The 26491-nt window shown below is 36.7% G+C and overlaps 1 protein-coding gene across 3 annotated transcripts; it reads right to left on the bottom strand.

The window, feature by feature from the left end:
* Nucleotides 1-7271: 7271 nt before the first annotated feature.
* ormdl2 (ORMDL sphingolipid biosynthesis regulator 2) lies at nucleotides 7272-25212 on the bottom strand. 3 transcript variants are annotated; one of them, XM_061903616.1, is made up of 5 exons: nucleotides 25054-25212; nucleotides 23165-23338; nucleotides 17187-17338; nucleotides 10231-10332; nucleotides 7841-7986 (listed from the first exon to the last, which is right to left on the bottom strand). In XM_061903616.1, the coding sequence occupies exons 2-4, from the start codon at nucleotides 23336-23338 to the stop codon at nucleotides 10260-10262; spliced, it is 399 nt and encodes a 132-aa protein (XP_061759600.1). In that variant the 5' UTR covers nucleotides 25054-25212; the 3' UTR covers nucleotides 7841-7986; nucleotides 10231-10259. The 3 variants fall into 3 exon arrangements, with proteins under 3 accessions (XP_061759601.1, XP_061759599.1, XP_061759600.1); XM_061903617.1 differs by lacking the exon at nucleotides 10231-10332 and having other exon boundaries at nucleotides 7272-7914; XM_061903615.1 differs by lacking the exon at nucleotides 10231-10332 and having other exon boundaries at nucleotides 7272-7986; nucleotides 25054-25211.
* Between the last annotated feature and the right edge of the window lie 1279 nt (nucleotides 25213-26491).

Here is a 26491-nt window from a genome sequence, read left to right as displayed (position 1 = left end):
TGGCTGAAACCCTTTTAGGTCCTGGGACGTATAACTTTAAAATATTTAACTTATAAGTTTTTGGAGGGAAAAAAATCGCATAAGTTTTGTTTATGTAATGCAAAAAAAGGGGTTTCTTTGACAAAAGGGTACAAGATAAGATGTACAAAAACATAAAAAACAACAAAAACTTATTATCAATGGAAATATCTCAAGTTAATCTACAGATTTAAGCATTCAAAGACAAAAAAATAAATCTAGATATATGACCCACTTGTAACACTTTTATGAGTGCAACCCTTAAGGTCTAAAGATTTTATAATGTAATTTTATTTGTAAATTTAAACACGGTCAATGCTTACTATGAATCAAAATCAATGTCATTGCGAATTATTGACCTATTTAAGGTTCCAAATACTTCACATCAAATGTTTTACTTTTGAATTTTCTTTTGGAAAATTTTGCCTAGTGTGCCTGAAAGCAGCTGAGCACTCCCCGCGACCCGAAAGGGGCAAGCGGTAGAAAAATGGATGGATGGACGGATGTGTTAGTAGGGGCTTTAAAAAAATAAATAAAAAACATTTTATTCTAACGAATGGATTTAAAGTTGAACTACAGATTTAACCATTGAAAAAAAAACTAACTAGGGCTTAAAAATAAAAAATTGGATACATTATTTTTAATCAGAATTAATCGCACTATTTTTCCAGTTTATCACGATTAACTGAATTCTATACGCAAAACCCAATAACGAATTCAAAAGTAGTGGGTAGTGCACATTCATTGGAATATTCTCCCATATGAACAAAACAGTTGTTGTGCAAACACAATTTAAATCAGTACTTGTTAAACAGTAGCAGTTAAATAACATATTTTATGAAAATCCACTCGAAAAAATGCAAATACAAACATTCAAGCTTATTGCCACTGCCAGGGTATTTAAGTTATCCTGTTTGTTATGGAAAATAAATATAATCTACATACAAATCCCTCAACCACATTCACAACATCCGAACAGGCAATTTCTGAGGTAACAGCAGAAACCTTTTCTTTCATCAGCGAGAAAGAAAAGAAAGGGTAAAGCACAAAACACTTCACTGCTGGGATTTCCTTTACAGGGGACTAGAATGTAAAGTCCATATTAATGATGGAGTTCCTTCAGAGAATCTCACTCAACTCGGTGCAGTTTGTTCATTCTTAGAACTTGACGGCCATTAATTTATTGATAAAAACATAAAAATGTTTTCATCAACGAAAAGACTTAAAAATTGATCTACAGATTTAAGCATTGACAGTAAAAAAAAGTATATATATTGCTATATTACTTACTTTTAAGATTTTATTGGGACCTATAACATTCATAACATTTAGGGATTCCCCAAGGATTCAAATGACCTATGCACTGCCGCCATCTTTCAATCTTGAAAAATTTTCAGGGTATATTGGTCAAGCGTAAGGGTGGCTCACCTGAGGTTTAATTACTCTTATTAAATGGGTAGAAGTGTAAAAACAGACCTAATTGGCAGCTAAAGCTCAAAGCCAGACTGAAAAACCATGATGCATTGTTCAGTGCGCTCCATCAAACATTGAGAAGATTTATGTAGTTGCATTAATGAGGCAGATTTGACACGGTGACATTTACTGTAACTGTGCTTGTCATTCTCCTGCTGTGACTCAACACAAAGCCTCCGATTACACTTGGCACTACGTGGGGAAAACAGCTGACGCAGCAAATCAAATCTGTACGTGTTTCCCCTGGGCCAAAGGCGGCTTGCACAGCGACGTAATCGCATTTCCTACGCAGCACAACATTAGAAGGGGTAACTTTGCACATGAGAAAAGTCACCTCTTGATGACTAATGGGTAAATTAGCCTGTACACGACCCCACTGTCACACACTTGCCTTTACGTCATAGATAAAGAAAGAAAAAAATAATCTGGAATCTGACCTAAAATGTGGCATGTTGCAATGTATACATTTGCAGCCACATTCATACTCGTTATCTCCAGTTCTATTTTTAGAAATGTGTTGGCACGTTTTCTGTTTCATGGTAGGGCTTTGACCAAAAAAATCAAATTGAGAGACAGAAAAAAATGTAGCACACATTTTTAATGTTGGCTACATACATGCCTTTAAGTGGCTTTTGTCTTGGTTAATATGCCTTACTTTCTTCACTCAATCAAATTTGATTTATATATAGAAAAATATACATATATACATATATACATATTTTGTTTATATTAGTTAATCCAACGAAATAATACACAATAATACAATAATTATACAATTCCAATTCCAAAACCAAACCCGGCCCAGCAACATTCACAATAGCAATCAACAGAGCAATTGAGAGGACACACAAACATGACACAAAACAATCCAAAGGCAGTGAAACAAAAACGAATAATATCGACAACAGTATCAATATTAATAAGAATTCCAACATAGCAGTGATTAGAAATCCCTCATTGACATTATCATCACAGACATTTATAAAAAACAAAAGCATTTAAAATATGAACAATAGTGTCACAGTGGCTTACACTTGCATCACACCTCACAAGCTTGGAAACACATTATGTTCAATATTTTCCACAAATATAAAATATGTCATATTTTAGGTTAATGTAATAGTTAAAACAAATTTAGATAACGGATCCCATATCCAAGTGGGTTTTATCTTTATTTTACCTTGGTTGACATGCCTTATTTTCTTCATATATATATATATATATATATATATATATATATATATATATATATATATATATATATATATATATATATATATATATATATATATATATTGCTTGTCATGCACAGGCAACTGGCAACATCTAAAACATTGTATAAAGCTTATTTAAAATACATATAGTGCATCTATCACTTTTCCACATTTTGTTATGTTATAATTTATTCCAAAATGAAATACATCATTTTTTGTCTCACTATAATGACAAGATGTGTTTTTATTTTTTATTTTGCAAATGTATTAGAAAATAAAATAAATACCAAAATCACATGTACATACAGTAAGTATTCACAGCCTTTGTTCCATTCTTTGTTGATGCACCTTTGGCAGCAATTACAGCCTCAGGTCTTTTTGAATGCGATGCCACAAGCTTGGCACGCCTATCTTTGGGCAGTTTCACCCATTCCTCTTTGCAGCACCTCTTAAACTTCATCAGGTTGGATGAGAAGCGTTCTTTTTTTTTTTTTTTTATCCAGGATGTCTCTGTAAATTGCTGTACTCATCTTTCCCTCTGTCCTGACAAGTCTCCCAGTTCCTGCCGCTGAAAAACATCCCCACAGCATGATGTTACCACCTCCATGCTTCACTGTAGGGATGGTATTAGCCTGGTGATGAGCGGTACCTGGTTTCCTCCAAATATGACGCCTGGCATTTATGCAAAAGAGTTCAATCTTTGTCTTATCGGATCAGAGAATTTTGTTTCTCATGGTCTGAGAATCATTCAGGTGCATGTTGGTAAACATTTTACAAAGAAATGGCATCCGTCTGCCCACTCTACCATGTACAGGCCTGATTGGTGGATTGCTGCAGAGATGGTTGTCCTTCTGGAAGGTTCTCCTCTCTGCACAGAGGAATGCTGTAACTCTGACAGAGTGACCATCGGGTTCTTCGTCACCTCCCTGACTAGAGTAAGATGACTGCAGCAATGTACAGAGACATCCTGGATGAAAACAAATGCTTTCCATCCAATCTGATGGAGCTTGAGAGGTGCTGCAAAGAGGAATGGGTGAAACTACCCGAAGATAGGTGTGCCAAGCTTGTGGCATCGTATTCAAAAAGACTTGAGGCTGTAATTGCATCCAAAGGTGCATCAAAAAAGTATTGAGCAAGGGCTGTGAATACTTATGGACATGTGATTTTTATTTAGTTTTTAAATACATTTACCAAAAAAAAAAAAAAAAAATCACCTTATTATTTGGGGTATTGTCTGTAGAACAGGGGTCTCAAACTCAATTTACCTAGGGGCCACTAGATGAAGAAACTGGGTGAAGCTGGGCCGCAAGAAAAGATTTCTTAAAAAATCCAACATGCACTTTTTAATGAATTCACCTTCTATGAATGGCTTTCCCGCCCTAGCATTGTTAGGGCAGGAAAGCCAACCCTCGGGATTTTTCCGGGAGACTCCTGAATTTCAGGGCACCTCCCGACAATCAACCGGTGCAACCATTTTCCCGATATTGTCCCAATTTTCACCCGGCCGACATTATTAAGGGCTGCCGTGACTGCACTGCCTTTAACGTCCTCTACAACAGTGGTTCTCAACCTTTTTTCAGTGATGTACCCCCTGTGAACATTTTTTAAATTCAAGTACCTCCTAATCAGAGCAAAGCATTGTGGTTGGAAAAAAGAGATAAAGAAGTAAAATACAGCATTATGTCATCATTTTCTGATTTATTAAATTGCATAACAGTGCAAAATATTGCTCATTTGTAGTGGTCTTTCTTGAACTGTTTGGAAAAAAAGATATGAAAATAACAAAAAAACTTGTTGAAAAATAAACAAGTTATTTAATTACAAATAAAGATTTGTACACATAGAAGTAATCATCCACTTAAAGTGCCCTCTTTGGTGATTGTAATAGAGATCCATCTGGATTCATCAACTTCATTCCAAACATATCTTCACAAAAAAAGAAATCTTTAACATCAATATTTATGGAACATGTCCACAAAAAAATCTAGCTGTCAACACTGAATATTGCATTGTTGCATTTCTTTTCACAGTTTGTGAACTTACATTCATATTTTGTTGAAGTGTCATCCAATAAACATATTTATTAAGTATTTATGACTGACTGCTATATTTTAGAATGTTCTTGATAAATCTCACTTAACCCTTGGCATTCCTTCACGTGGCGTACCATCTATAAGAAAACAAGTGCTCTACAACTCGTCATTGCGCACGTAACACAACTAAAGTGACAACTCTTGATCATGTTGTGCGAGACTTGTGCAAAACAACGTTGACGGCTGCAAGACGTACTTACTCAACAGCCATACAGGTTACACTGAGGGTGGCCGTATAAACAACTTAAACACTGCTACAAATATGCGCCACACTTTGAACCCACACCAAACAAGAATGACAAACACATTTTGGGAGAACATCCGCACCCTAACACAACTTAAACACAAGAAAACAAATACCCAGAACACCTGGTAGCCCAAACGTCCCGGGTTACAATATACACAACCTCACCCGACGCAAGTAGGGAGGGTGGGGGGTTGGTGGTAAAGTCAGGGTTGCATGGGATTCTGGGTATTTGTTCCGTTGAGTTTATGTTGTATTACGGTGCGGATGTTCTCCTGAAATGTGTTTGTCTTTCTTGTGTGGTGTGGGTTCAGAGTCTGGCACATATTTGTAACAGTGTTAAAGTTTTTTTTACTGCCACTCTCAGTGTGACTTGTGTAGCTGATGACCAAATATGTCTTGCAACGTCACACATGTGGACTGCTCAGCCAAATGTAACAATCAAATAGGCCTGCACGTTGTCTGTACAGGATTCAGAGGGCGCTAGGAACAGTGCCTTTGCGGCACCCCCTGAGTATTGTTGATTGGGTAGAAATCGGCAGGGATTACCAGAGAATGGTCACCCTGATATTAAGGGAACGTTGGGAAGTATGACGCTGTCAAGTTCTGTTGATATTAAACTCACGGTTCGCACATACATTAAATTGTCATATCAAAGTGCGGGCTGCAAAATAACCTTTTTGAGACCCTTGCTGTAGAATGTGTAGGACGAAAATGAATTTATTAAATTTTGGAATACAGCTGTTACATAACATGTGGAAAAAGTAAATCACTTTGAATAATTTACAGGTGCTCTGTATATGTAAAAATAAAAAATAATACATTAATAAGTGAATAAAAACAAAACTTAAAGAGAATAATAGTAAATAAATGCAATTGAAAACCTAAGAAGATTTTAACATGATCAGCAAAAAGCAGGATTAAAAAGATGAGTCTTTAACGTTTAAAAAAAAAATATATATACATATATATCGATTACTGCAGTCCTGTTCCGCATAGTGGCTAAATGCCAAGTCACCATAGGTCTTGGTTCTGGTATTTGGAAAAGGTAAAAGTTTGTGGCCAGAGGCCCTTAGGATCTGCAAGTGTTGATATGGTAAAAGCAGGTCAGATATGAAGGCGCAAGGTCATTAGGAAATGTATAAATTAATGGAGGCATTGCAGTGGCTTTAAAACTGGTGTAATGTGGTCCTTGCCAGTACAAGTGCAGGTGAGTTTTGTAATATTTATGTATTGTGTTTGAAGACTTCTCTTTTTAGTAACGCTTTTAGTTAATCCACTTTTTATGGCGTTGCTCCTGTTGTTTTGATTCACCTATGTTTTGTACAGCGCTTTGTGATTTTATATATGAAAAGTGTTTTATAAATAAAATGTACTTACTTACTTTGGAAAGACCAGAGCAGAGCATTACACTTGTCTGGATCAGTGGTTCTCAAATGGGGGTACATGTACCCCTGGGGGTACTTGAAGGTATGCTAAGGGGTACGTGAGATTTTTTTTTAAAATATTCTAAAAATAGCAACAATTAAAAAATCCTTTATGAATATGTTTATTGAATAATACTTCAACAAAATATGAATTAAGTTCATAAACTGTGAAAAGAAATGCATCAATGCAATATTCAGTGTTGACAGCTAGATTTTTTGTGGACATGTTCAAATATTGATGTTAAAGATTTCTTTTTTTGCAAAGAAATGTTAGAATGAAGTTGATGAATCCAGATGGATCTCTACAATCCTCAAAGAGGGCACTTTAAGTTGATGATTACTTCTGTGTACAAATCTTTATAATTAAATTACTTAAATTAATAACCTTTTTTTTTTTTGTCATTAAATAGGGACGTTTTTGTCATGAAAAAGGGAGGTTTTTGTGGTTGGTGCACTAATTGTAAGTGTATATTGTGTTTTTAATGTTGATTTAAAAAAAACAAAAACAAAAAAAAAACACTGGTCTAGATGACAGGAAATACAAACATGCATTAGTAAGTGTTGGCCTTAGAAGAAAACGGGCAGACTTAGGTTTTTTTCAAGTTTACTAATAGAATATATAGTTAGTATGCCTTGCTGTTATTATAAGTGCATTTTTTTCCCACTAGAAGATTATATTGTAATGTTACAATATATCTGCAAACTAACTTGCAAATGTAAACACTTGCCTATTGCCGATATAAAGATAATATGGATCTATGTGCATCCACTGGTCTTTGTATTAAATTGATTAGAAATACAATTTAATGGAAATCACAGCCAATATTTATTGTACAAACACAAAATGTAAAAAGGTCACATTAAAAGCCATACATACAGTTTGCAGACCTACAGCCAATCCTGGTTGTGTCTGATAAATGAGGGTCAAACATTTTTCTCATCTTGTGAAAACAACGTCATTATGAAATATTTTGAAGGCAACCATCTAGTGCTTGATTACATGCAGGTAAATTAATATATCAGCTTTCCAAACAATCATCAAACTAAGAATAGATCTTAATTTAACAAACTAAGTGGTTTACAAAAAAGACACATAGTAGTGGGCAGTGTGTCATAGTTCTAAAATAAAGGTTCAACTTCCCATTGCAAAGCAGAGCAACTTAAACATGCTGCTTTTTCGACAGCAAGAAGAAAAAGATGTCACTTCTGACAAAAAGACATATCTTTACAAAACATCAGCAGAGCGTGGGCTCCTTTAACAGACAAGACAAACAGCAAATCCATATATCGCTTCACAGAGGACTCAGATAGATGTAAAACGGTAAAGCCTGGACACAAATCAAAAGTCCAGTGTTTAATTCCAAGTTTTCAGTTTGTTGTGTCAGTATTTGTTGATTCCAAATATCCGCACTCCATGGAACTGAGGCAACTTTGGCAGCAGGACACTGAGGAGGGAGCAGGTGTTGATTAAGAAATGCGTACGGTCGTACTTTGTGTAGAAACTGGCAAGAATGTAGCTGTAAAGACAAAGACATTAAATGAGTACAGTATAAGGTCAACATTAAGGGGCAATGATTTATTCACTTTCACTTTACTGGCAGTGCAGTTGCCAGAATTTTACCTTAAAAAATACTGTAGTACTGTAAAAACAACTGTGGATTTTACCACATCCTTACATGTCGCTGCCCTTCCAACACGCGCGCGCGCGCACACACACACACACACACACACGCACACACACACACACACACACGCACACACACACACACACACACACACACACACACTGTGTCAGTGTCACTTCTTTGGAATCATTAAAACAACTTAATTCTAACAGCCAGCTTGCTGCAATGATTAGGAATACAAACATAAACTCCACTTTGCCTACTTAACTAGTGGAAAGGACGGAGTCAGGAAGCCATTACATGTTATGTAGACCGCAAGGAAGTGTTTTAAGTGTAGAAAAATAATCATGTGTCTCCACTGCGACAGCGTCATGTACGTTGTAGGTTTTAGCGCTTCCAGATATAAGTGTGAACAATACGCTAATTTGTATTAGAAATTGCAACAGCAAAGGATGCATGTGCATGTGCGAGCCAGTCTGCCCCACAACAAGAGGATAGAGAAAAATCAGGAACTTGTGGACGACAGCGTTGGACTACAATGGTGGAATTGTCAGCTCAGCAGTGCTATCTTCAGTGCCAACTCTTGTGCTTTTTGACTGTCTTTTTTGTTGTTTTAGCCCTTTTAAAGCATTTTTGTAGTTTTGTTGGCTCAATATGAGTACTAAGAAAGCAATAGACAAGCAATGAATGTTTGAAACAATCAAGAATAGAAACAGTATCCACAGCAATGTGGACACTGCTTCCTGCCTCAATCCTTTCCACTGGTAAAGTAAGTAAAATGGATTTTACATTTTTATTCCTAATAATTGCTGCAAGCTGGCTGTTAAGGTTAAGGAGTTTTAATGATTCCAAACTGTGCGAGCATCACAGAACTGACACAGGCACAGTGTGTGTACAAGCGTCTGCAGGGCAGCAGCATAAAAAATAAAGAACATTTTAACTTAGAGATGTCAAACATGTGGCCCGAACGGGTTTCATCTGACCGCGAGATGGGTTTGTTAAGTGTAAAAATGAGCTGCATTTTTAAATGAAAGAAACCGCTGTTTTAAATGCGTCCACTGGATGTGGATGATTCTTCTGTTAGGCAAGCAAAAGATTCTAGGTGACATCATACGCAAAGATTCTAGGTGACATCATACGCAAATACGGTGTTAGCTTTTACTGTTATGGTGATGACACCCAACTCTACATGTCCTTAAAGCTGACCAACATGGCAGATTGTAGTTACCTGGAGGCGTGTCTAAATGAAATTAAATAATGGATGTCCAGCAACTGTTTGTATCTTAACGCTAAGAAAACGGAAATGCTGATTATCGGCACTTATTTATTAACATCACCTTAACATTTGACAACCAAACAATTGTACAAAGCGACTCGTTAAAGATTCTTGGTACGATTTTCGACCTAACTCTCACATTTTAGTCACACATTAAGAGTGTTACAAAATGCCGCTGCTTGACTTTTGATAAGAATAAGAACGTTTGATCATATTACGCCGCTACTGGCTCACCTGCACTGGCTTCCTGATTGATTGATTGATTGAAACGTTTATTAGTAGATTGCACAGTACAGTACATATTCCATACAATTGACCACTAAATGGTAACACCCGAATAAGTTTTTCAACTTGTTTAAGTCGGGGTTCATGTTGATCAATTCATGTGCACTTAAGATGCGACTTTAAGATTTTACTACTTACGAATAAAACTCTAAACGGTCTAGCTCCATCCTATCTTGCTGATTGTATTGTATCATATGTCGGGCAAGAAATCTGCGTTCAGAGAACTCCAGCAAAAAATTCTGCAGGCTTTAAAGCGTTTTCTATTCAAGCTCCAGTCCTTTCAAGTGCCCAGTTAGAGATGCTACCGCAGTAGAAGCATTTAAGTCCCCTCTTAAAACTCATTTGTATACTCTGGTCTTTACATAGACCCCTTTTTAGACCAGTTGATCTGCTGTCTCTCTTTTCTGCTCTTCCCCTCTCTCCTGAGTGGAGAGGTTATCAGGTGACCTTGGATCAGCCTTCATGGATGATGCGTGAGCTGTTCAAAGGCGGGACCCAGGATGGACCATTTCTCTTTGCATCAGTTAGTGACATCTCTGCGCTGCTGACTTGTCTCCATTTTAAATATACTGTACCTCTGCTAGTTTCCCAATGGGCTGGACTTTCACATGAAGTCGGGACTCAGGATGGACCACTCCTTATGCATCAGTCGGTGACGTCTCTGCACCGTGACATGTCTACATGCAAGAGGATCCCCTTTTTTGAGTTTGAGTTTGAGTTTGAGTTTATTTCGAACATGCAAGCATACAACATGATACATCAAAATTTCCAGTTTCTCTTTTCAACATGTTCGAAAACGAGGAGGAAGAAGCAGAGCTTATTTAATCCTACCCCTTTTCTTTACATAATAGTTGCTAAAACTTTTGTTCACTTCCTGTTCTCAATGTATTCACAATGTATACTCCATAAGTAATAAGTAATCACCATACAAATAAATAAATAAATAAATAAATAATTGCTTAAGTAAGTTTTATTCCATACAATGTGATAAATCAGATTATTTTGAGAATGAATGGGTGAGTAAAATCAGAATGTTTATCATGGTTCTTCATTTTTGTACTTTGTAAAGACTTCCAGTTTGAAGAGTTTCTTGAAGTGGATCATATTAGTACATTGTTTGATTGCTTTGCTTAATCCATTCCATAATTTAATTCCACATACTGATATACTGAAGGTCTTAAGTGTTGTACGTGCATACAAATGTTTTAAATTACATTTTTCTCTAAGATTATATTTCTCTTCTTTTGTTGAGAAGAATTGTTGTATATTCTTGGGAAGCAGGTTATAGTTTGCTTTGTGTATAATCTTAGCTGTTTGCAATTCCACTATGTCGTGGAATTTCAGTATATTTGATTCAATAAATAAATGTATGTTCTCTATACCCTCAATTATCTAACTGATCATTTTTGTAACACTGTTAGTGAATGAAGTGTTCTTTTGTAATTATTTCCCCATATTTCTACACAGTAACTCAGATATGGTAACACTAGTGAGCAGTAGAGAATATAAAGTGATTTTTGGTCTAGAACATATTTGGCTTTATTCATTATTGATGTATTTCTTGCAACTTTATGTTTTATATTTTTTTACATGAGATTTCCAGTTCAATTTATCATCAATCATTATACCTAGAAATTTGGTTTCATTTACTCTTTCAATTTCTATTCCGTCTATTTGTATTTGTGTTTGACTTTCTTTTCTACTGTTACCAAATAGCATTATTTTAGTTTTACTGAGATTCAATGATAGTCTGTTTTTGTCAAACCATTTTTTTAATTTGTTAATTTTTTCTGTTATTATTTGTATTATCCACTGTGTGTTCTCTCCTGAACAAAAGGCTGTTGTATCATCCGCAAATAATACTAACTTTAAATCTCTTGTAACTTTACAAATGTCATTTATATAGAGATTGAATAATTTAGGTCCTAGTATTGATCCCTGAGGTGCACCACAGGAAATATTTAGCATTGTAGAAGTGTGTTCGCCTAGCTGCACGTATTGTTACCTGTTCATTAGATAACTTCTTATTCAATTTAAGACTAACCCTCTGATGCCATATCGTTCCAGTTTTTTTATTAAAATATTGTGATTAATTGTGTCAAATGCTTTAGTTAGATCCATAAACACTGCTGCCGCACATTTTTTACTATCTATTGCATTGGTAATTTCTTCTGTGATTTCAATTAAAGCCATTGAAGTTGAAACATTAGTTCTGTATCCATATTGGTTGTCTTCGAGTATTCTATATTTATTTATGAAACTCTCTAATATGTTATTGAACAGTTTTTCAATGATTTTAGAAAATTGTGGAAGTAAAGAAACAGTACTATAATTTGTAAATAGATGTTTATCACCAGTCTTATAAATTGGTGCAACTTTAGCTATTTTCATTTTGTTTGGAAATGTACCTGTTTGAAATGATAGGTTACCAATATACATTAATGGTCCTGAGATCTCATCAATCACCTTTTTTATCGTATCCATATCAATTCCATTACAATCAGTTGAAGTCTTTGATTTACATTTTTTCACAATTTTAACTATTTCCTCCTGTGTCACATTACTGAGGAACATGGAGTTGGGATTTCGCTCTATGGTATCATAATAGTCCTCAATTGAAACTGGGTCTGGAATCCTTTCTTCCAATTTTGGTCCAATATTTACAAAGTAGTTATTAAAGCTTTCAACTACTTCCTTTATGTTGTCATTATGTTTATTTCTGTCTAAGAAGTAATGGGGGTAATCCCTTAGTGCCATTTTTAATAATGCTATTGAGAATGCCCCATGTTGCTCTCATATTATTTTTGTTCCTGTCCAATAATTCACTGTAATATTCTTTTCTACATGATCGTAGTATGTTTGTTAACTTGTTTTTATACTTTTTGTACTTAACTTCTGCCTCTGTAGTTCTTTGTACTATACATTTTTTATATAGCGTATTCTTCTTCTTACAAGCATTTTTTAATCCTTTTGTCATCCATGGTTGATTATTCTTTCTCTGTTTACTACTGAGTTGTCTCCATGGACAATGTTTGTCATAAAGTATTATGAACTTGTTTAAGAAATGTTCGTATGCTTCATCAACCTCTTCTTCATTGTACACATTGTCCCAATCTTGCTTTTGTAGCTCCATTTTAAAAGCAATCATCCTCTTCTCTGTGCACAGTCTTTGAAATGTCCTTTTGTCTTCCGTGTTCTTTTTGCAGTTTCCATCATATATTGTAAAAACTGGCAGATGATCACTAACGTCGGTTATAAGTAGACCACTTGTAGTGTTATTATCAAAATCATTGGTAAAAATATTATCAATAAGCGTGGCACAGTGTCCTGTGATTCTGCTTGGCTTTGTGATTTTAGGATATAAACTGATGCTGTACATTGTATCAATGAAGTCATCATCGATAAACTTTTGCTTGTTAGAATTCAATAAGTCAATATTAAAGTCACCGCATAAGAAAATTATTTTTTTACCATTGTCCATGTAAGATGCCTTGATCCATTCTTCAAAGGTTTCTATACTTGACTTAGGTGATCGGTATATACAACTAATTACTATGTTTTTGCTATTTTCCTGACATATTTCAATGGTAATACATTCTACGATATTATCTACAGCAAATGACATGTTTTTTACCACTTTGTAGTTCAGGTTCTTCATCACATACACAGCTACTCCTCCTCCATTTTTGTTGGTTCTGTTAATATAGTTTAGTTCATATCCTTCCAGATCAAAATCGGTTCCTTTTTTTATCATCAATCCATGTTTCTGTGATGGCGATCACTTTGAAGGGTTTGTTGATGTGTTTCAAAAAGTTCTTAATGTTGTTGTAGTTTGCATACAAGCTTCTGCTATTAAAATGAATAATTGACAATTTGTTGTCACTTTTAATGTTACTATTATATTGCTCATCTGTGTAATAAAAACAATTGTTACTAATGTGGGAATTTTTTTTTATATCTGGATCTATATCGTTTTCCAAATCCTGGTTTTTGTGCTCTTTGTTGCAGAAGTTTTGTAGTTCCATATTTCCTTGCTCAACAATCTTTGATGTCGTTTCAATAATCTCTATAAGTGTAGATGGATGCAGTTCTGAATCTAAGTCTTCTTTTTTAGTCGTCCCTTGCAGTGTAGTAGTTTTGATGTTGAATTTAGGTGCTTGTTTTCTGTCAGAGTCCATTATCATCGTTGTTGTGGAAGCTGTGTAAACTTAAAATTTTTCCAGGTCTTTGATGTCATTGACAACAATTACTCTTGCTTCTGGACCTCCATTCAGCTTGATGTAGATTTTACAGTTGGCGCTCCAAGTTCCCTGGATTTTTCCCTGCTTTCTCAAGTCGCGTGCTTTCTTGGCGATTCCAGCATTACGTTTAGTGAGATGCTCATTCATGTACACATTTGTTCCCTTCAGCTTCTTTCCCTGTCTCAGCAATGCCATTTTAGATTTTCTGTTTACAAATTTCACAAGCACGACTGGAGTGGCGTTGTTGTCTCTTCTGTTCAGTGGGATGCATGTTTCGATGGTATTAATGTCGATTTCAATTTCCTTTGATTGCAGGAAGTTGACCACTTGCTATTCTGCCGAGACAAGATCCATTTCATCTGGTTCACCTTCATTATTCACAGCTTTCGCATAGGATCTTGGTTTAATTCGGTGCCCTGTCATGATGATATCATTCATTCGTTTATCCTCCTCCATTTCATCTATGATATTCCACAGCAAGTAGTTTTCTTCTTGAAGGGTCTTCATTTGTTGGCGCATATCTTCTTGAAAGGTCTTCATTTGTTGGCGCATATCTTCTTGAAAGGTCTTCAAATGTTGGCACATGTCAGAGACTTCATTTTTTCTGGTGATGATTTGAGTTTGCAGACTTTCAATATTTTGCTGCAGACTTTTCACATCTTGTTTGTGTTCTTCCATTGCTTTTTTCTGATCTTTTTTTTTTTCTTTAATTTCAAGGAGTATTTTTTGTAGTACTCCTTGTTCCCCATCATGTCCTGTGTCCAGTCTCAAATCTTGGTCCCAGTTGTGTCCTGTCGGCTGACACCGAAGATTTTGGGCTTTCAGTCTTCCCTTTAGCTTTTGGCATAGCGGCAGATCGATGACGTCAGTGCCTCTTGTGTCTTAAACGGCAGTTACTTTAGCAGCTTACAGCAGGTTTAACTTGGTTGTTCCAACAATGCGTACCTTGTGTTGTTCACAGATCAATTTGAGGTGTTAGTCTGTCAACTTATAACACTGCGACGTTGGAAGCACTTTAAAACAGCTGTAAACTCGCCGTAGTTTTTGGTTGCTAGGCAACCGCTTTGAGCTGCGGTAAGGCGCCGATGGCTTGAGGCTAACGACTCATCCAACTTGCCTTATTTCAGCGTATCAGTGCCTCACAACTGACCAAAATGAGGTCAAGGATGCCAGGTTACTCTCCTGTGGCTGTGATCGCAAATAAGTGGTCAAAATCTTCAGAATAGACAAAAACTCCAGTAGCAAAAGTGGAGCCTTTTTCTTTGCGTCCTTTTCTCATGAACAGGAAGTGACGTACAGTCCCACTATGGACTGTACTTTCACATTATTAATCGTATCCACTCAGCATACATTGCACTGCGGTCCCTTCCAAGGTTTCTCGTTGTTCCCATTGGGTTGAGTTTTTTTCTTGCCAAGTTGTGGGATCTGAGTTGTCATGGCTTATGCAGCCCTTTGAGACATTTGTGATGAAGCACTATATAAGTAAACTTTGATTGATTGAAAGGTTTATAAAGGTTGAGCAAGAAGAACAACAAACAGTAAAGTGCGGCTGCAGCTCTACCCTCTGGACCCAAATGAAATGTAAAACCTGCCGTTTTTCATCTTTTGCTTCAAACTCATCATTTGGCACCCTCATCTTCCTAAAATATCTTGGTCTAAAATGAGAAAAGTGGACGCAGAGTGTTCCATGAAAAAATATCTTCTTTCTTTTTATTAACGGAATTGAAAGAGAACCCACACATCTTTGTGAGCAAGTTTTCTCTGTAAGGAGCATCAATAGAACAATAAAACGCTCAAGGCTCACGCAAAAGCACTTGAATGATATTCTGACACTGTCTGCCAATTAAGATGTGACACTTGATATTGATGTATTTGTGAAAGCTAAAAGAGGCCAGGTTTCATAAGTAAAATAAACAATTGGTACCCCCACTTAAAAAGCTGCATGAGACATTGCACCTTGATGTAATTCTGTGAAAATGATTGTCCTCTGTGCAAATGTAAAGAAAGTGAACAATGTGTGATTTACTGCAATACTGTCAGTCTTTTAAGTTTGTTGAATTGGTTCATGGATTGCTCTCTATCCATCCATGTTCTACCGCTTGTCTCTCTTGGGGTTGTTTGGGTGGCTGAAGCCCATCCCAGCTGCATTCGGGCGGAAGGCGCGGAACACCCTGGACAAGTCGGTTCATTTATGCACTGCTTTTATTTTTCTATCAATACACAGCGATGCCTACAAGACAGGAAGTTACTCAACCCTCTTGAATAGTTTCTATCTCAGTTGGTATGGTTTGTTGAGTTAGCGCAGGATTGTTATATGGAAATTAAAAATGAGGTTGTTGATACCTACAAGTTTTTATTTATTATCTATTTTTGCATTTAGGTCAATCCTAGATAGGCTGTGACTTACAGTTTATTGGCTTTGTAGATACACTGAGACAAAGTCTAAGTTCATGTGTTCTTTATGGTGTTTTTGCAACTGCACCAATTTTTCCTCAGATATTTCAACTACATTTTCAGAATGTGCTTGTTCTATTGAGGGTCAGAGTAAAAAAAGAAAAAACATCTGTAGTTCTCGTAATTTTATTTTTTAAGTTATTATACTATGATTTTATCAGTCGGAATAGATTTTCCTCCATGCGGCACCTGAGCTAAAGTGAGTTTGACACCCCTAGTTGAGCAAATTGTTTTTTTAACTTTGTTATTAAATCGTAAGTTCATCCATCTTGTTATAATTTTTTTTTATAAATGGTACTGAAAAGTGCTTTATATTGTGATCAAAGTGCACACACTTTTACTTAAGCACGGTATGGACTTTTGTCAAGACTGTAATGCATTATTCATGTTTACGTTTTTTCTTATGAGGACATTTGCTTTAATATAAAAAATGTTATTTTTATGAACCCTGTTCAAAAAACAGTTAAGTTTGTAAATTCAAGTTACACTGTATTTTCATTTAGCAATACATTTTTATTAACCCCAAAGAGGGCAGTTACAGTTAATTATTTTATGTGTTTTGGTTTTTTATCTCCAAATCTTTTAAGTAAGACAACTACAGATAAACACTATTTTGGACAGTAAAAAATTAGATACTGATACTGCACTGCTTTGTTTTTAACAAAAGTGCAGGCCTATTGTAGTGGGAGTCCTTGGATAAAAAAAAAAAAATTCCACAGGTGGTATAGATCTACATGGTGCATGTATTCAGATGCATACTCAAGAATGAACACAGGTGTTGTGAGTAAACGACAGACCAATTGCACGGTGACATAAACAATTGTAGACCCACTTACAGAACAATTGGTGAGATGGTGAGGAATTTGCGTGAAGCTGTGAACTGTATGCCGTAGTCCATCTGTTCCCAGTGTGTGAGCAGACGAGCTTTGCCTTGGTCCGGTGTCTCAAAGGGTGTGCCCTTTACCGTATGCAGGAACAGGTACATCACCTGCACAGGTACAGGAAGGAAAAACACTTGGTCATTGATCAACATTGGTACTTCATATCCTCCTCTCTCCCTGAGAATACATTTAAGTAAGAGACAATTCCTGAGTGTACGCAATCAAGAAAACATGTATACTTTTAATTACACAATGTTTCAAGCCACAAAAGCAAAGTCAAATGTTATTATAAAAAGAATATTGCTGCTCAGGAGTTTCCATCTTTGTGGATGGAGCTCACTGATGTCATGATCTTCTGTGGAATGTCAACCAATCGAGAATGAACAGCGTCTTAAGTCATACATTCCCACACATCCCATATCCTTGAAATACTAGTTATGGTGCAACCAGATCACTTCCTATATTTGGGTGATGTTGCAGCTGAAAATGTGTGGAATCCCCTTATTCACTGCAAGTAAGATGGGTACAAAAGTCAATTCATTCACCAGTAAGCGGTTGAAGATGCCAGGGTGCCTCTCTGAAAAGGATATCTTTGGAAAGAACATACTACAACCACAGTCCATCAGGTTAGGCTAAAAAATGCAGTAGATCAAGGTAATTCTTGATATAACAAAGTCTGCTGATCAGTCAGTAAGGAACCAAACTATAGTGTTGCGCTGAAAGTGGAATGCACATACTGAGGCCGATTGAGTCGTCGCTAGGCTTCAACATCAGGAGATTGGCAGAGTCTGCGCAGGTAAAGCAGCACTAAGATGGGGAGGAGGCGCCTTGCTTCTGGTCTAAAGCCAACCGCGAGGAAATGAAAAGAGATTCTGGTGTTGGAGGTGACAAGGATGAAGGTAGAGCGATATAAGATGAAAGCTGAGTCGCAAGGCCTACAAGGAAGTTGGACAACCTGAGATGGAGTTGTCAACCGCAACTTCAGTTCAGAAAATTGTAAAATTCAACAGGCGAGGCTTAGCATCCTGAGTCCGTCAACCTAAGACACATTTTCCTGCCATCACAAACTCCACCAGTGGTTTGGGAACGAGCAATGTTGTTACATCTGCAATAGGAAGAACGCGAGTCTCCAGCGCATCTTATCAGGCTGTACGATCGCACTCTCTCAGGGGCGCTATAAATGTCGCCACGACCAGTACCTAAGTAACCTAGCCAAAGTGCTGGTATCGTCAAGGCAACAAGAAGTCACCACCAGTAAAGAACCCCACCAACTTTGTCATGTAAGGTGAGGAACAGAGATAAACCAGACCAAGGAAAACACCAAGAAGAACTCAAAATCCCAACCAGAACGCAGGGGGAAATACTATCAGCGGCAGATAGTGACAGAGAGACGTCCCGAAAACTGGTTTGCCACAAGGTGACGTTCCAGGATGAAAGTAGTGAAACAATGAGGATTGGTGGTTCCTGGCTAATAACCCTGCAGCTGACCCACGGGCACTGGAGGAGGTGCGACAGCAGAAAATTCAACTTACCTGTACCTTTACAACCCCCCAATAATGCAAGTAAATACATTTTGTACAGTAATTTCACTACTTTATCAATTACAACAGTATATTTAAAATATAATGGATAACAATAATAATTAAAATGTAGTAAATAAATGTAATTTCAGTTAAAGAGCTTCTGTTTATCAACCGTTACCCAAACCTTAAAAATGTTTTTGTAATTTATTACTATCTATGTTGATTAGGGTAATCATGCCTAACCCTAACCCTAGCAATGGGTGGTTGTCTCATAAATTTGTTAACGGGGAACAGCACTTTTTTAAAAACGTTTGCCTATCATTCACAGTACTAATAAGCGATAAGAAGACAAAAGTTTTGTTTTTTTATTCTAACATGTAAAAATCAGCTCGTTGTAGGTAGCGAGCCATGCAGCTAATGGGAGCAATCAATTCTACTTCCAAATCATTTAAAAAAAATGCATTCAAATACCGTTACCAATACTTCAATTATGTTCTGTGACCTGTAAAATAATAAAGCTGTAGTAACATAAATATAGTAAGAGCAAACACTGAGGAACTCTTTATCTAGCGTAGTAACACTTTGGCATGCTTCGGTATTAGCCTTAAAAGCTAACTACTGCAAGAGTTAAGCTAGCTTCTATGTCAGCACAACATGCACATCATTGGGATGGACACCAATCTGTACTGACTGAAAAATATGAACAATCATATTACTGTATCTGTAAAGTATTAGCCAACGTTTCGTGTTCTGTTTGTACACAGCTAGCCAGACAGCATATGCACTGCAGTTATAAAAACATGCACGACGTGCTGCGTGTATATCAGTATCACGCTTAGCCTTTTTTACTAGCGGCACCGGTGCTACTAAATGACAAAAATTAATAGAACAGATTTTTTTTTTGTAGCACGGAAATTTTTTTGTAGCAATATGAAATGTCTAAAATATTACAAATTCATTAACACTCAAAAAAGGTACACGTGTGCCCCCATACATATAAACACAATACCATCATAAGGCCTACTGTAACGCTCAATTAAACATAGAGAACATCTCTAAACTGTGCTCGTACAGTCGCTAACATGAGTGTAGGGTTGGGCGATATGGATCAAAACTCATATCCCGATATAGTTTGGCCCATAAACTAACCCATCCATCCATCCATTTCTACCGCTTATTCCCTTTGGGGTCGCTGGAGCCTATCTCAGCTACAATCAGGCGGAAGGCGGGGTACACCCTAGACAAGTAGCCACCTCATCGCAGGGCCAACACAGACAGACAGACAACATTCACACTGACATTCACACACTAGGGCCAATTTAGTGTTGCGAATCAACCTATCCCCAGGTGCATGTCTTTGGAAGTGGGAGGAAGCCGGAGTACCCGGAGGGAACACACGCAGTCACGGGGAGGACCTGCAAACTCCACACAGAAAGATCCAGAGACCGGGATTGAACACAGGACTACTCAGGACCTTCGTATTGTGAGGCAGACACACTAACCCCTCTACCACCATGCTGCCCCATAAACTAACCCATTAATGTAAATATTCGTTGACGTAACTAAGTATCTCCACCATGCCTTGTTTTTCTATTTTCGAGACTGATGGGGATCCCAAATGCCCCAAAACAGTTACCAACAAGTAAGAAAAGTAGGTTTTGCATAATAGGAACCCAACTTAAGAGGTGTTTTGAGATAAGAAAAAAACTAACTTGAAAATAATATAAGAAAAGTCAAATATAATCCGCAATCTTCTTTAAGAAAACATTATCTATGCTCAATTCTTCAGCTAACAAAAACACAAAAGAAAAAAATATGAAATAAAGTACCTTGGTTTAAAAGGACGTGTTTAGCAGCAACATTAAATTGTTGACCTTTAACAATGGTGTTTTTATAGGTAAACATTGTTATAAGACATACACAAAGATTTTAGAGAAGTGGTGGTGAAAAAACATTTGTCTTTTACTGACCAGTTCCTTCAACTAAGATGTAGTTTCATTTGTGTTGGATTGAATGTGCGCGCTATGAGGAGCAGCCCCGCTCCCCTCTGTGCATGTTGCGGGTGGGGTAGGGTTGGTGGGTATACATACAGGTCAATGTGGGAGTGATCAATCATTTGGTTATGGTTTAAATGTATTGCAATCATGCTATGCAAAATCTTACTCTAGTTTTAGCAAATTTGGATGGATTTTAGGAACAAAATGCTATAATGGGTCGAAATCTGTTTTCGCACATGTGAAACAGTTTTTTGTTTTTTTTTTAAGTCGCACGGCCTATTTTTAGGCCCATTTGCGAGTAAATTTGTCACAACGTACAGCACTGTATCCTGATCAATATTAAAATGTGACTCACTCGATGGACAGTTGTGCATTTGGTCGAGTGGCCGGGGATGTTTTATCCTAATGATTTTGCACTTTATTTATGTCAAAATAGCTATTCTGCAAATTCCATGTTTGCAGCTTTGTGTCACGCCGACCTTACTCACTTGGCTTCCGTCCGCTCCGTTTCACCCTTTGTCCGTGTTTGCTTCTATATGCAGTAGTTCATCCTCTGTTCATTCAGCTTCAAAAATATAAGGTTTTGAATCCTCATTTGTCCAAAAATAGTCATCTTTGTTGTCCATTACCAAGTCTGCCATAATTACAACACACACATGCCTGTTTCCGGAAGAAAACGGTAAATGGATTATTATACTTTTATACGTTTTTTTTTTTTTACCTTCAAGGTACTCAAAGCGCTTTGACACTATTTCCACATTCACCCATTTAAACACACATTCACACACTGATGGCGGGAGTTGACCCACTCAGGAGCAAGGGCAAATTTATGTGTCTTACACAAGGACACAACAGGTGTGACTATACTAGCGGAAGCGAGGATCAAACCCGGAACTAGGGCTGGGCGATATGGCCTTTTTTTAATATCTCGATATTTATAGGCTATATCGCGATACACGATATATATCTCGGAATTTTGCATTAGCCTTGAATTAACACTTGATACATATAATCACAGCAGTATGACGATTCTACGTGTCTACATTAAAACATTCTTCTTCATACTGCATTAATATATGCTAATATTTTTAACTTTCATGCAGAGAGGGAAATCACAACTAAGTCCATTTACCAAAACTGTATTTATTAAACAGTTATTAAGCAGTGGCACAAACATTCATGTAATTTCCAAAACAGAAAGTGCAAGATTGTAAGAGACATTTAAAAACAAGCTATTAGTGCACTTTTGTGCAAGATGTCACTAAGATGACATATCAAAACACTAAATTAAAGTGCACTTTTTGTACAAAACACCACTACAATAGTTTAAAACAAATAAAGTGCACTTTTTTGCATGATTTTGGGTGCGTGTGGCACCGAATGGAGATGTTGACACGCAAAGTAAACATTCTTCATTCTCTAGCAGGTGACTTTTCAAATGATGCTACATATTAGCAGTAATGTTACTTTTGGTAGCAACGCTTTAGCACCACACTTGACAAATTACGGTTGTCTGTTCGACATATTCCCGCTTGAAGTCAAACCAGCGCCAGAAGATGGACCCCCTGCTGTTTTTCTTGAGAAGTAATTATTCCTTAATTTTTTACCAGATTCGCACCTTCTTACTCTTGTATTAACGCTAGCACCACAGCTAACAATACCAATGCTGCTACCTCTCTGCTGGGCGAGGGCGTATAACTATGTGACGTATGACGTGACAGTTTGTGACGTGTGTAAGAAGGTGCGCTTGCTCTCTGTGAGACAACAAACAGTAGGAAGCGCCTGTCGTGTAATGCCAGCAGCTAAGCAACTGCGTGAGAACGTATACTCGAATATCAAGATATAGACTTTTTCTATATTGCGCAGAGACAAGTTTTGCGATATATCGCCCAGCCCTACCTGGAACCCTCATGTTTCTGGCAAGGCCGCTCTACTACACGAGCCACGCCGAACCAAGTAGGGACACACGTACGTTTATTGCCGTAAGTCGGATGTGTGCTCCTTTGGAAACGGAAATCAATGCGCGAAAGAAGTCAGTTTTGGCTATGTTTAAAATGACTAAAATACAGTAAATATTGTACATATTACATATTGTTATGAACGTATCTGTTAATAAATTATATACATACTTGCAGTATGTATACAAAACGTTTGATGTAAGGTTTTGAAGTTGTTTTAAAGGGCTTTGAAGGCTACAACGGTGACTCCCACTAGTTGCATCTTCCAAGCGTTTTTGTCATCTTTAAAATACTATATAAAAAAACATGTGGATTCTTGTCTCTGATAATGCTTGTTAACAATAGGCACAATTCCAAACAAAGTGCAGCTCCCCTATAAGAACAACTCATACGCTCAAGAAGCTGCAGAGTTTATCTGCTCAGGTTTTCGTGATGAACATAATTTGAAAACTTACCAGGTTGTGAATAACATTGGTTAGGGTCCAGACAAGCGGCACAGTGAAAAAGGGAATGCTTAGCAGAATGATGTGCAACACCACAGTCAGCAGCATGTAGGCGAGCCATATGCCTCGGCTGTTCATCACCTGTGTGTTGGGGTTGACTTCGCTGTGAGCCACGCCCACGTTCATCTTGGACAGAAGAAGAAAACATCTTAGTTGCTGAAAAAATCGATTCGGTTGTGTGGTTAATCCGCAAAAACGAAAATAAAATGTGTAAGTTATATACGCACATACGAAAGATGAATGAGGGAATAACTGAAATTGCAGTTTTTGGTCCGGCCCTCATTGACTTGGGACCATTGCAAAATTATGTGCGTTCCAAAGTCACCAGCCTTGGCGTCACTATAGACAGCGATTTTAAACTTGACAAACAAGTCAATGGCGTTTTAAAATCGTGTTTTTATCACTTTCGTCTTTTAGTAAATGTTAAACCTTTTTTATCTTTTAAACTTTTTGAACAAGTCGTGCATCCTTTTATTTCAAGTCGCCTGGACTACTGCAATGGACTTTATGCAGCACGACTTTTAACAGGGACCAGGAAACGCCAGCATATAACCCCAATTCTTCAGAGTTTGCAATGGGTCCCTGTTCATTTTAGAATTGATTTTAAAACCATTGCTGTTTGTTTTTAAATCTTTACATGGACTGGCACCTCAGTATATCTCGGACCTTATCCAAATTTACACTCTGAGGTCCGAGAGCCAGCTCCAGCTCGTGGTGCCCAAGACCAGACTTAAAACCAGGGGAGACAGGGCCTTCTCTGTGGTGGGCCCTAAGCTCTGGAACATTCTGCCCCTCCATGTTCAAACTGCTTCCAAAGTGGAGTGTTTTAAGTCTCGTCTTAAGACCCACTTTTATTCTTTGGCTTTTAACACTACGTGAGTTGTGTGGTCCTCTGTCCTCTGTTGTCCTCTGTGTTTTTATACTTTTTGATTTCTATTTTACTGTTTTAATTGATTTTACCCTTTAAAATTGTTTTTAATCATATTTATTTTTTATATTGTTTTTATATTGGTTTCTATATTTATTTATTTTTTGTTTTTATTCAGTCATTGGTGGAGCATAATATGTTTTTTAATATTGTTTTTAACATGACTGTGTAGCACTTTGGAAACGTTCTTGTTGTTTAAATGTGCTATATAAATAAAGTGGATAGGATTGATTGGATTGAAATGAAAACACATTGACTGCAAGTAATCTATTTTGCATTACAACAAATATTTGTAGAAAAATAATCAGTGTTCAGTAATTACTGTGTATGACTACATGTTGAGGAGAAGTGTGCATAGTTTTTCTATATTGTATTTACTTGACTCAGTAGTATTCTTATGTTTTGCATAATTCTGCTGCTCACTTTCTTGTGACACAGTTGTGTAGTTGCAAACATACATTATATGGAAATATATATCAGAAATTGCTAGGCACATCTGTGTCCCACAAGAGATAATAGTGTACGATATATCCATATGCTGTCATTCCTAAGCGCCCACCTGAACTCTGCTGAGTGTTTAAACAGGTAATCCCCTTCAAAGGACTGAACATTCCCAAACTTAACATTAAGCGCGTAAAACGCCAATACGTGTTAAGTATGAACTTTTCAAAATGAATATAAATGTTCACCATATTAAAATCTCGTCACGTTCTGAATTCCTCAAATGACATATTGTATTCATGCTAGCTAGCGAACGATCGCAGCTGCTTGCTTGATAAAACGCAATCTGGGTCAAATTTACGCTTATTGTGGCAAGCAATAGCGGTCAGCGTGGGATAAAATGCCACCACATTTTGTTTTTACAAAAATGCGAAGTAGAACTGAAGTAGGTTTATTGGGTTTAAAACTTTACCTTTGCGTGTTGTCACTGCTGAGCAGGAAATAACTAGTTTGGGTTAAACCCCGCCTTCTTGGGCTGTCCCTCTACGTATGTCAATTGTCAAAGACCAGCCGAGGATCCATGATTCAGATAAGCGTCACATCACTTTTCTGACCACCAAAGGCACAAACTACTTAACTTTCACCTGATAGTTACTTCTCTCTCTTTTCCTCCAGACAATTGAGTTGAATAACCCTGCTCTAAATTGTCTATAAGTGTGAACGTGAGTGTTCTCGCAGTGGTCCTCAAACTTCATTCACCATGCAAGTACCACTTCAGAATGAACTCCAACTACCACCTTAATGATCAACAATATAATACAGTAGCACAGTAGGCCCAGCATTCATTAAAAACAAAAAAGAGCTTAAATGTAACATGTATATTTAATGATTTGGGACACTGTAACATTGAACATTGAACAGTACTGCGTGTGACTATTTAATTAAGTAATTCTTTGGTGTACCACTAGGTATGGATAACAAAGTTTGAGAATCCCTAGTCTATATGTATTGTGTGATTGACACAGATTCAAGTCAGCTGTGATAATGAGGACAATCAGACCAGAAAATGAATGTATGGACAGTCAGACATACATTATCATTGCGACAAATTTTTCACGACATAAATAATTCAAAATTGGTTTAAAATGTTATTAGGGTGGAGTTGTTTTCCATACGTGCTTATAAATGTCATTTCTTGTTTCAATTTGTTCTACTCAGATTCAAATTAGAGCGACAATCCATCCATCCATCCATTTCTACTGCTGGTCCCTCTCGGGGGTTGCAGGTGTGACTGATGCCTATCCCAGCTGCATCCGGCGAGGAAATGTCACCCAATGGGAAAGTAGCGACACATTAAGAAACATTAGTAAATATACAGATTTTTAAAATGACTTTAAATCGTAAAACACACACACACACAAAAAAATGATTACAATACAACAAGTCAGTGTTCAATCATTCCAAATATATTTATTTCGCACTTTTCATACACAGGCTAGTTGCAACACAGAGTACTTTGCACCAATTTAATAGGCAAATTGACAATAAAAATACATGGAATTTTACTAAGGATTTAGTAAAAAGCCACCTTTGAGCGGCGAATAATATAAAATGTATGTCATCGAAAAATATTTTAATATTATATATATATATATATATATGTATATATATATATATATATATATATATATAGGTGTGGGAAAAATCACAAGACTATTTCATCTCTACAGAACTGTTTCATGAGGGGTTCCCTCAATCATCAGGATATATATATATATATATATATATATATATATATATATATATATATATATATATATATAGTATCTATTGCTACTTTTGCTACAATTTTTCTTAATAGTTTATGTTGTTATTTATGTATTATTTATACTGTTTTGTATTTGTATATA

Source organism: Nerophis ophidion, linkage group LG06, assembly GCF_033978795.1.
Source record: "Nerophis ophidion isolate RoL-2023_Sa linkage group LG06, RoL_Noph_v1.0, whole genome shotgun sequence".
Classification (NCBI taxonomy): Eukaryota; Metazoa; Chordata; class Actinopteri; order Syngnathiformes; family Syngnathidae; genus Nerophis; species Nerophis ophidion.
Note: the sequence above shows the minus strand (reverse complement) of the source record. Positions and strands in the feature narration are given on the sequence as shown.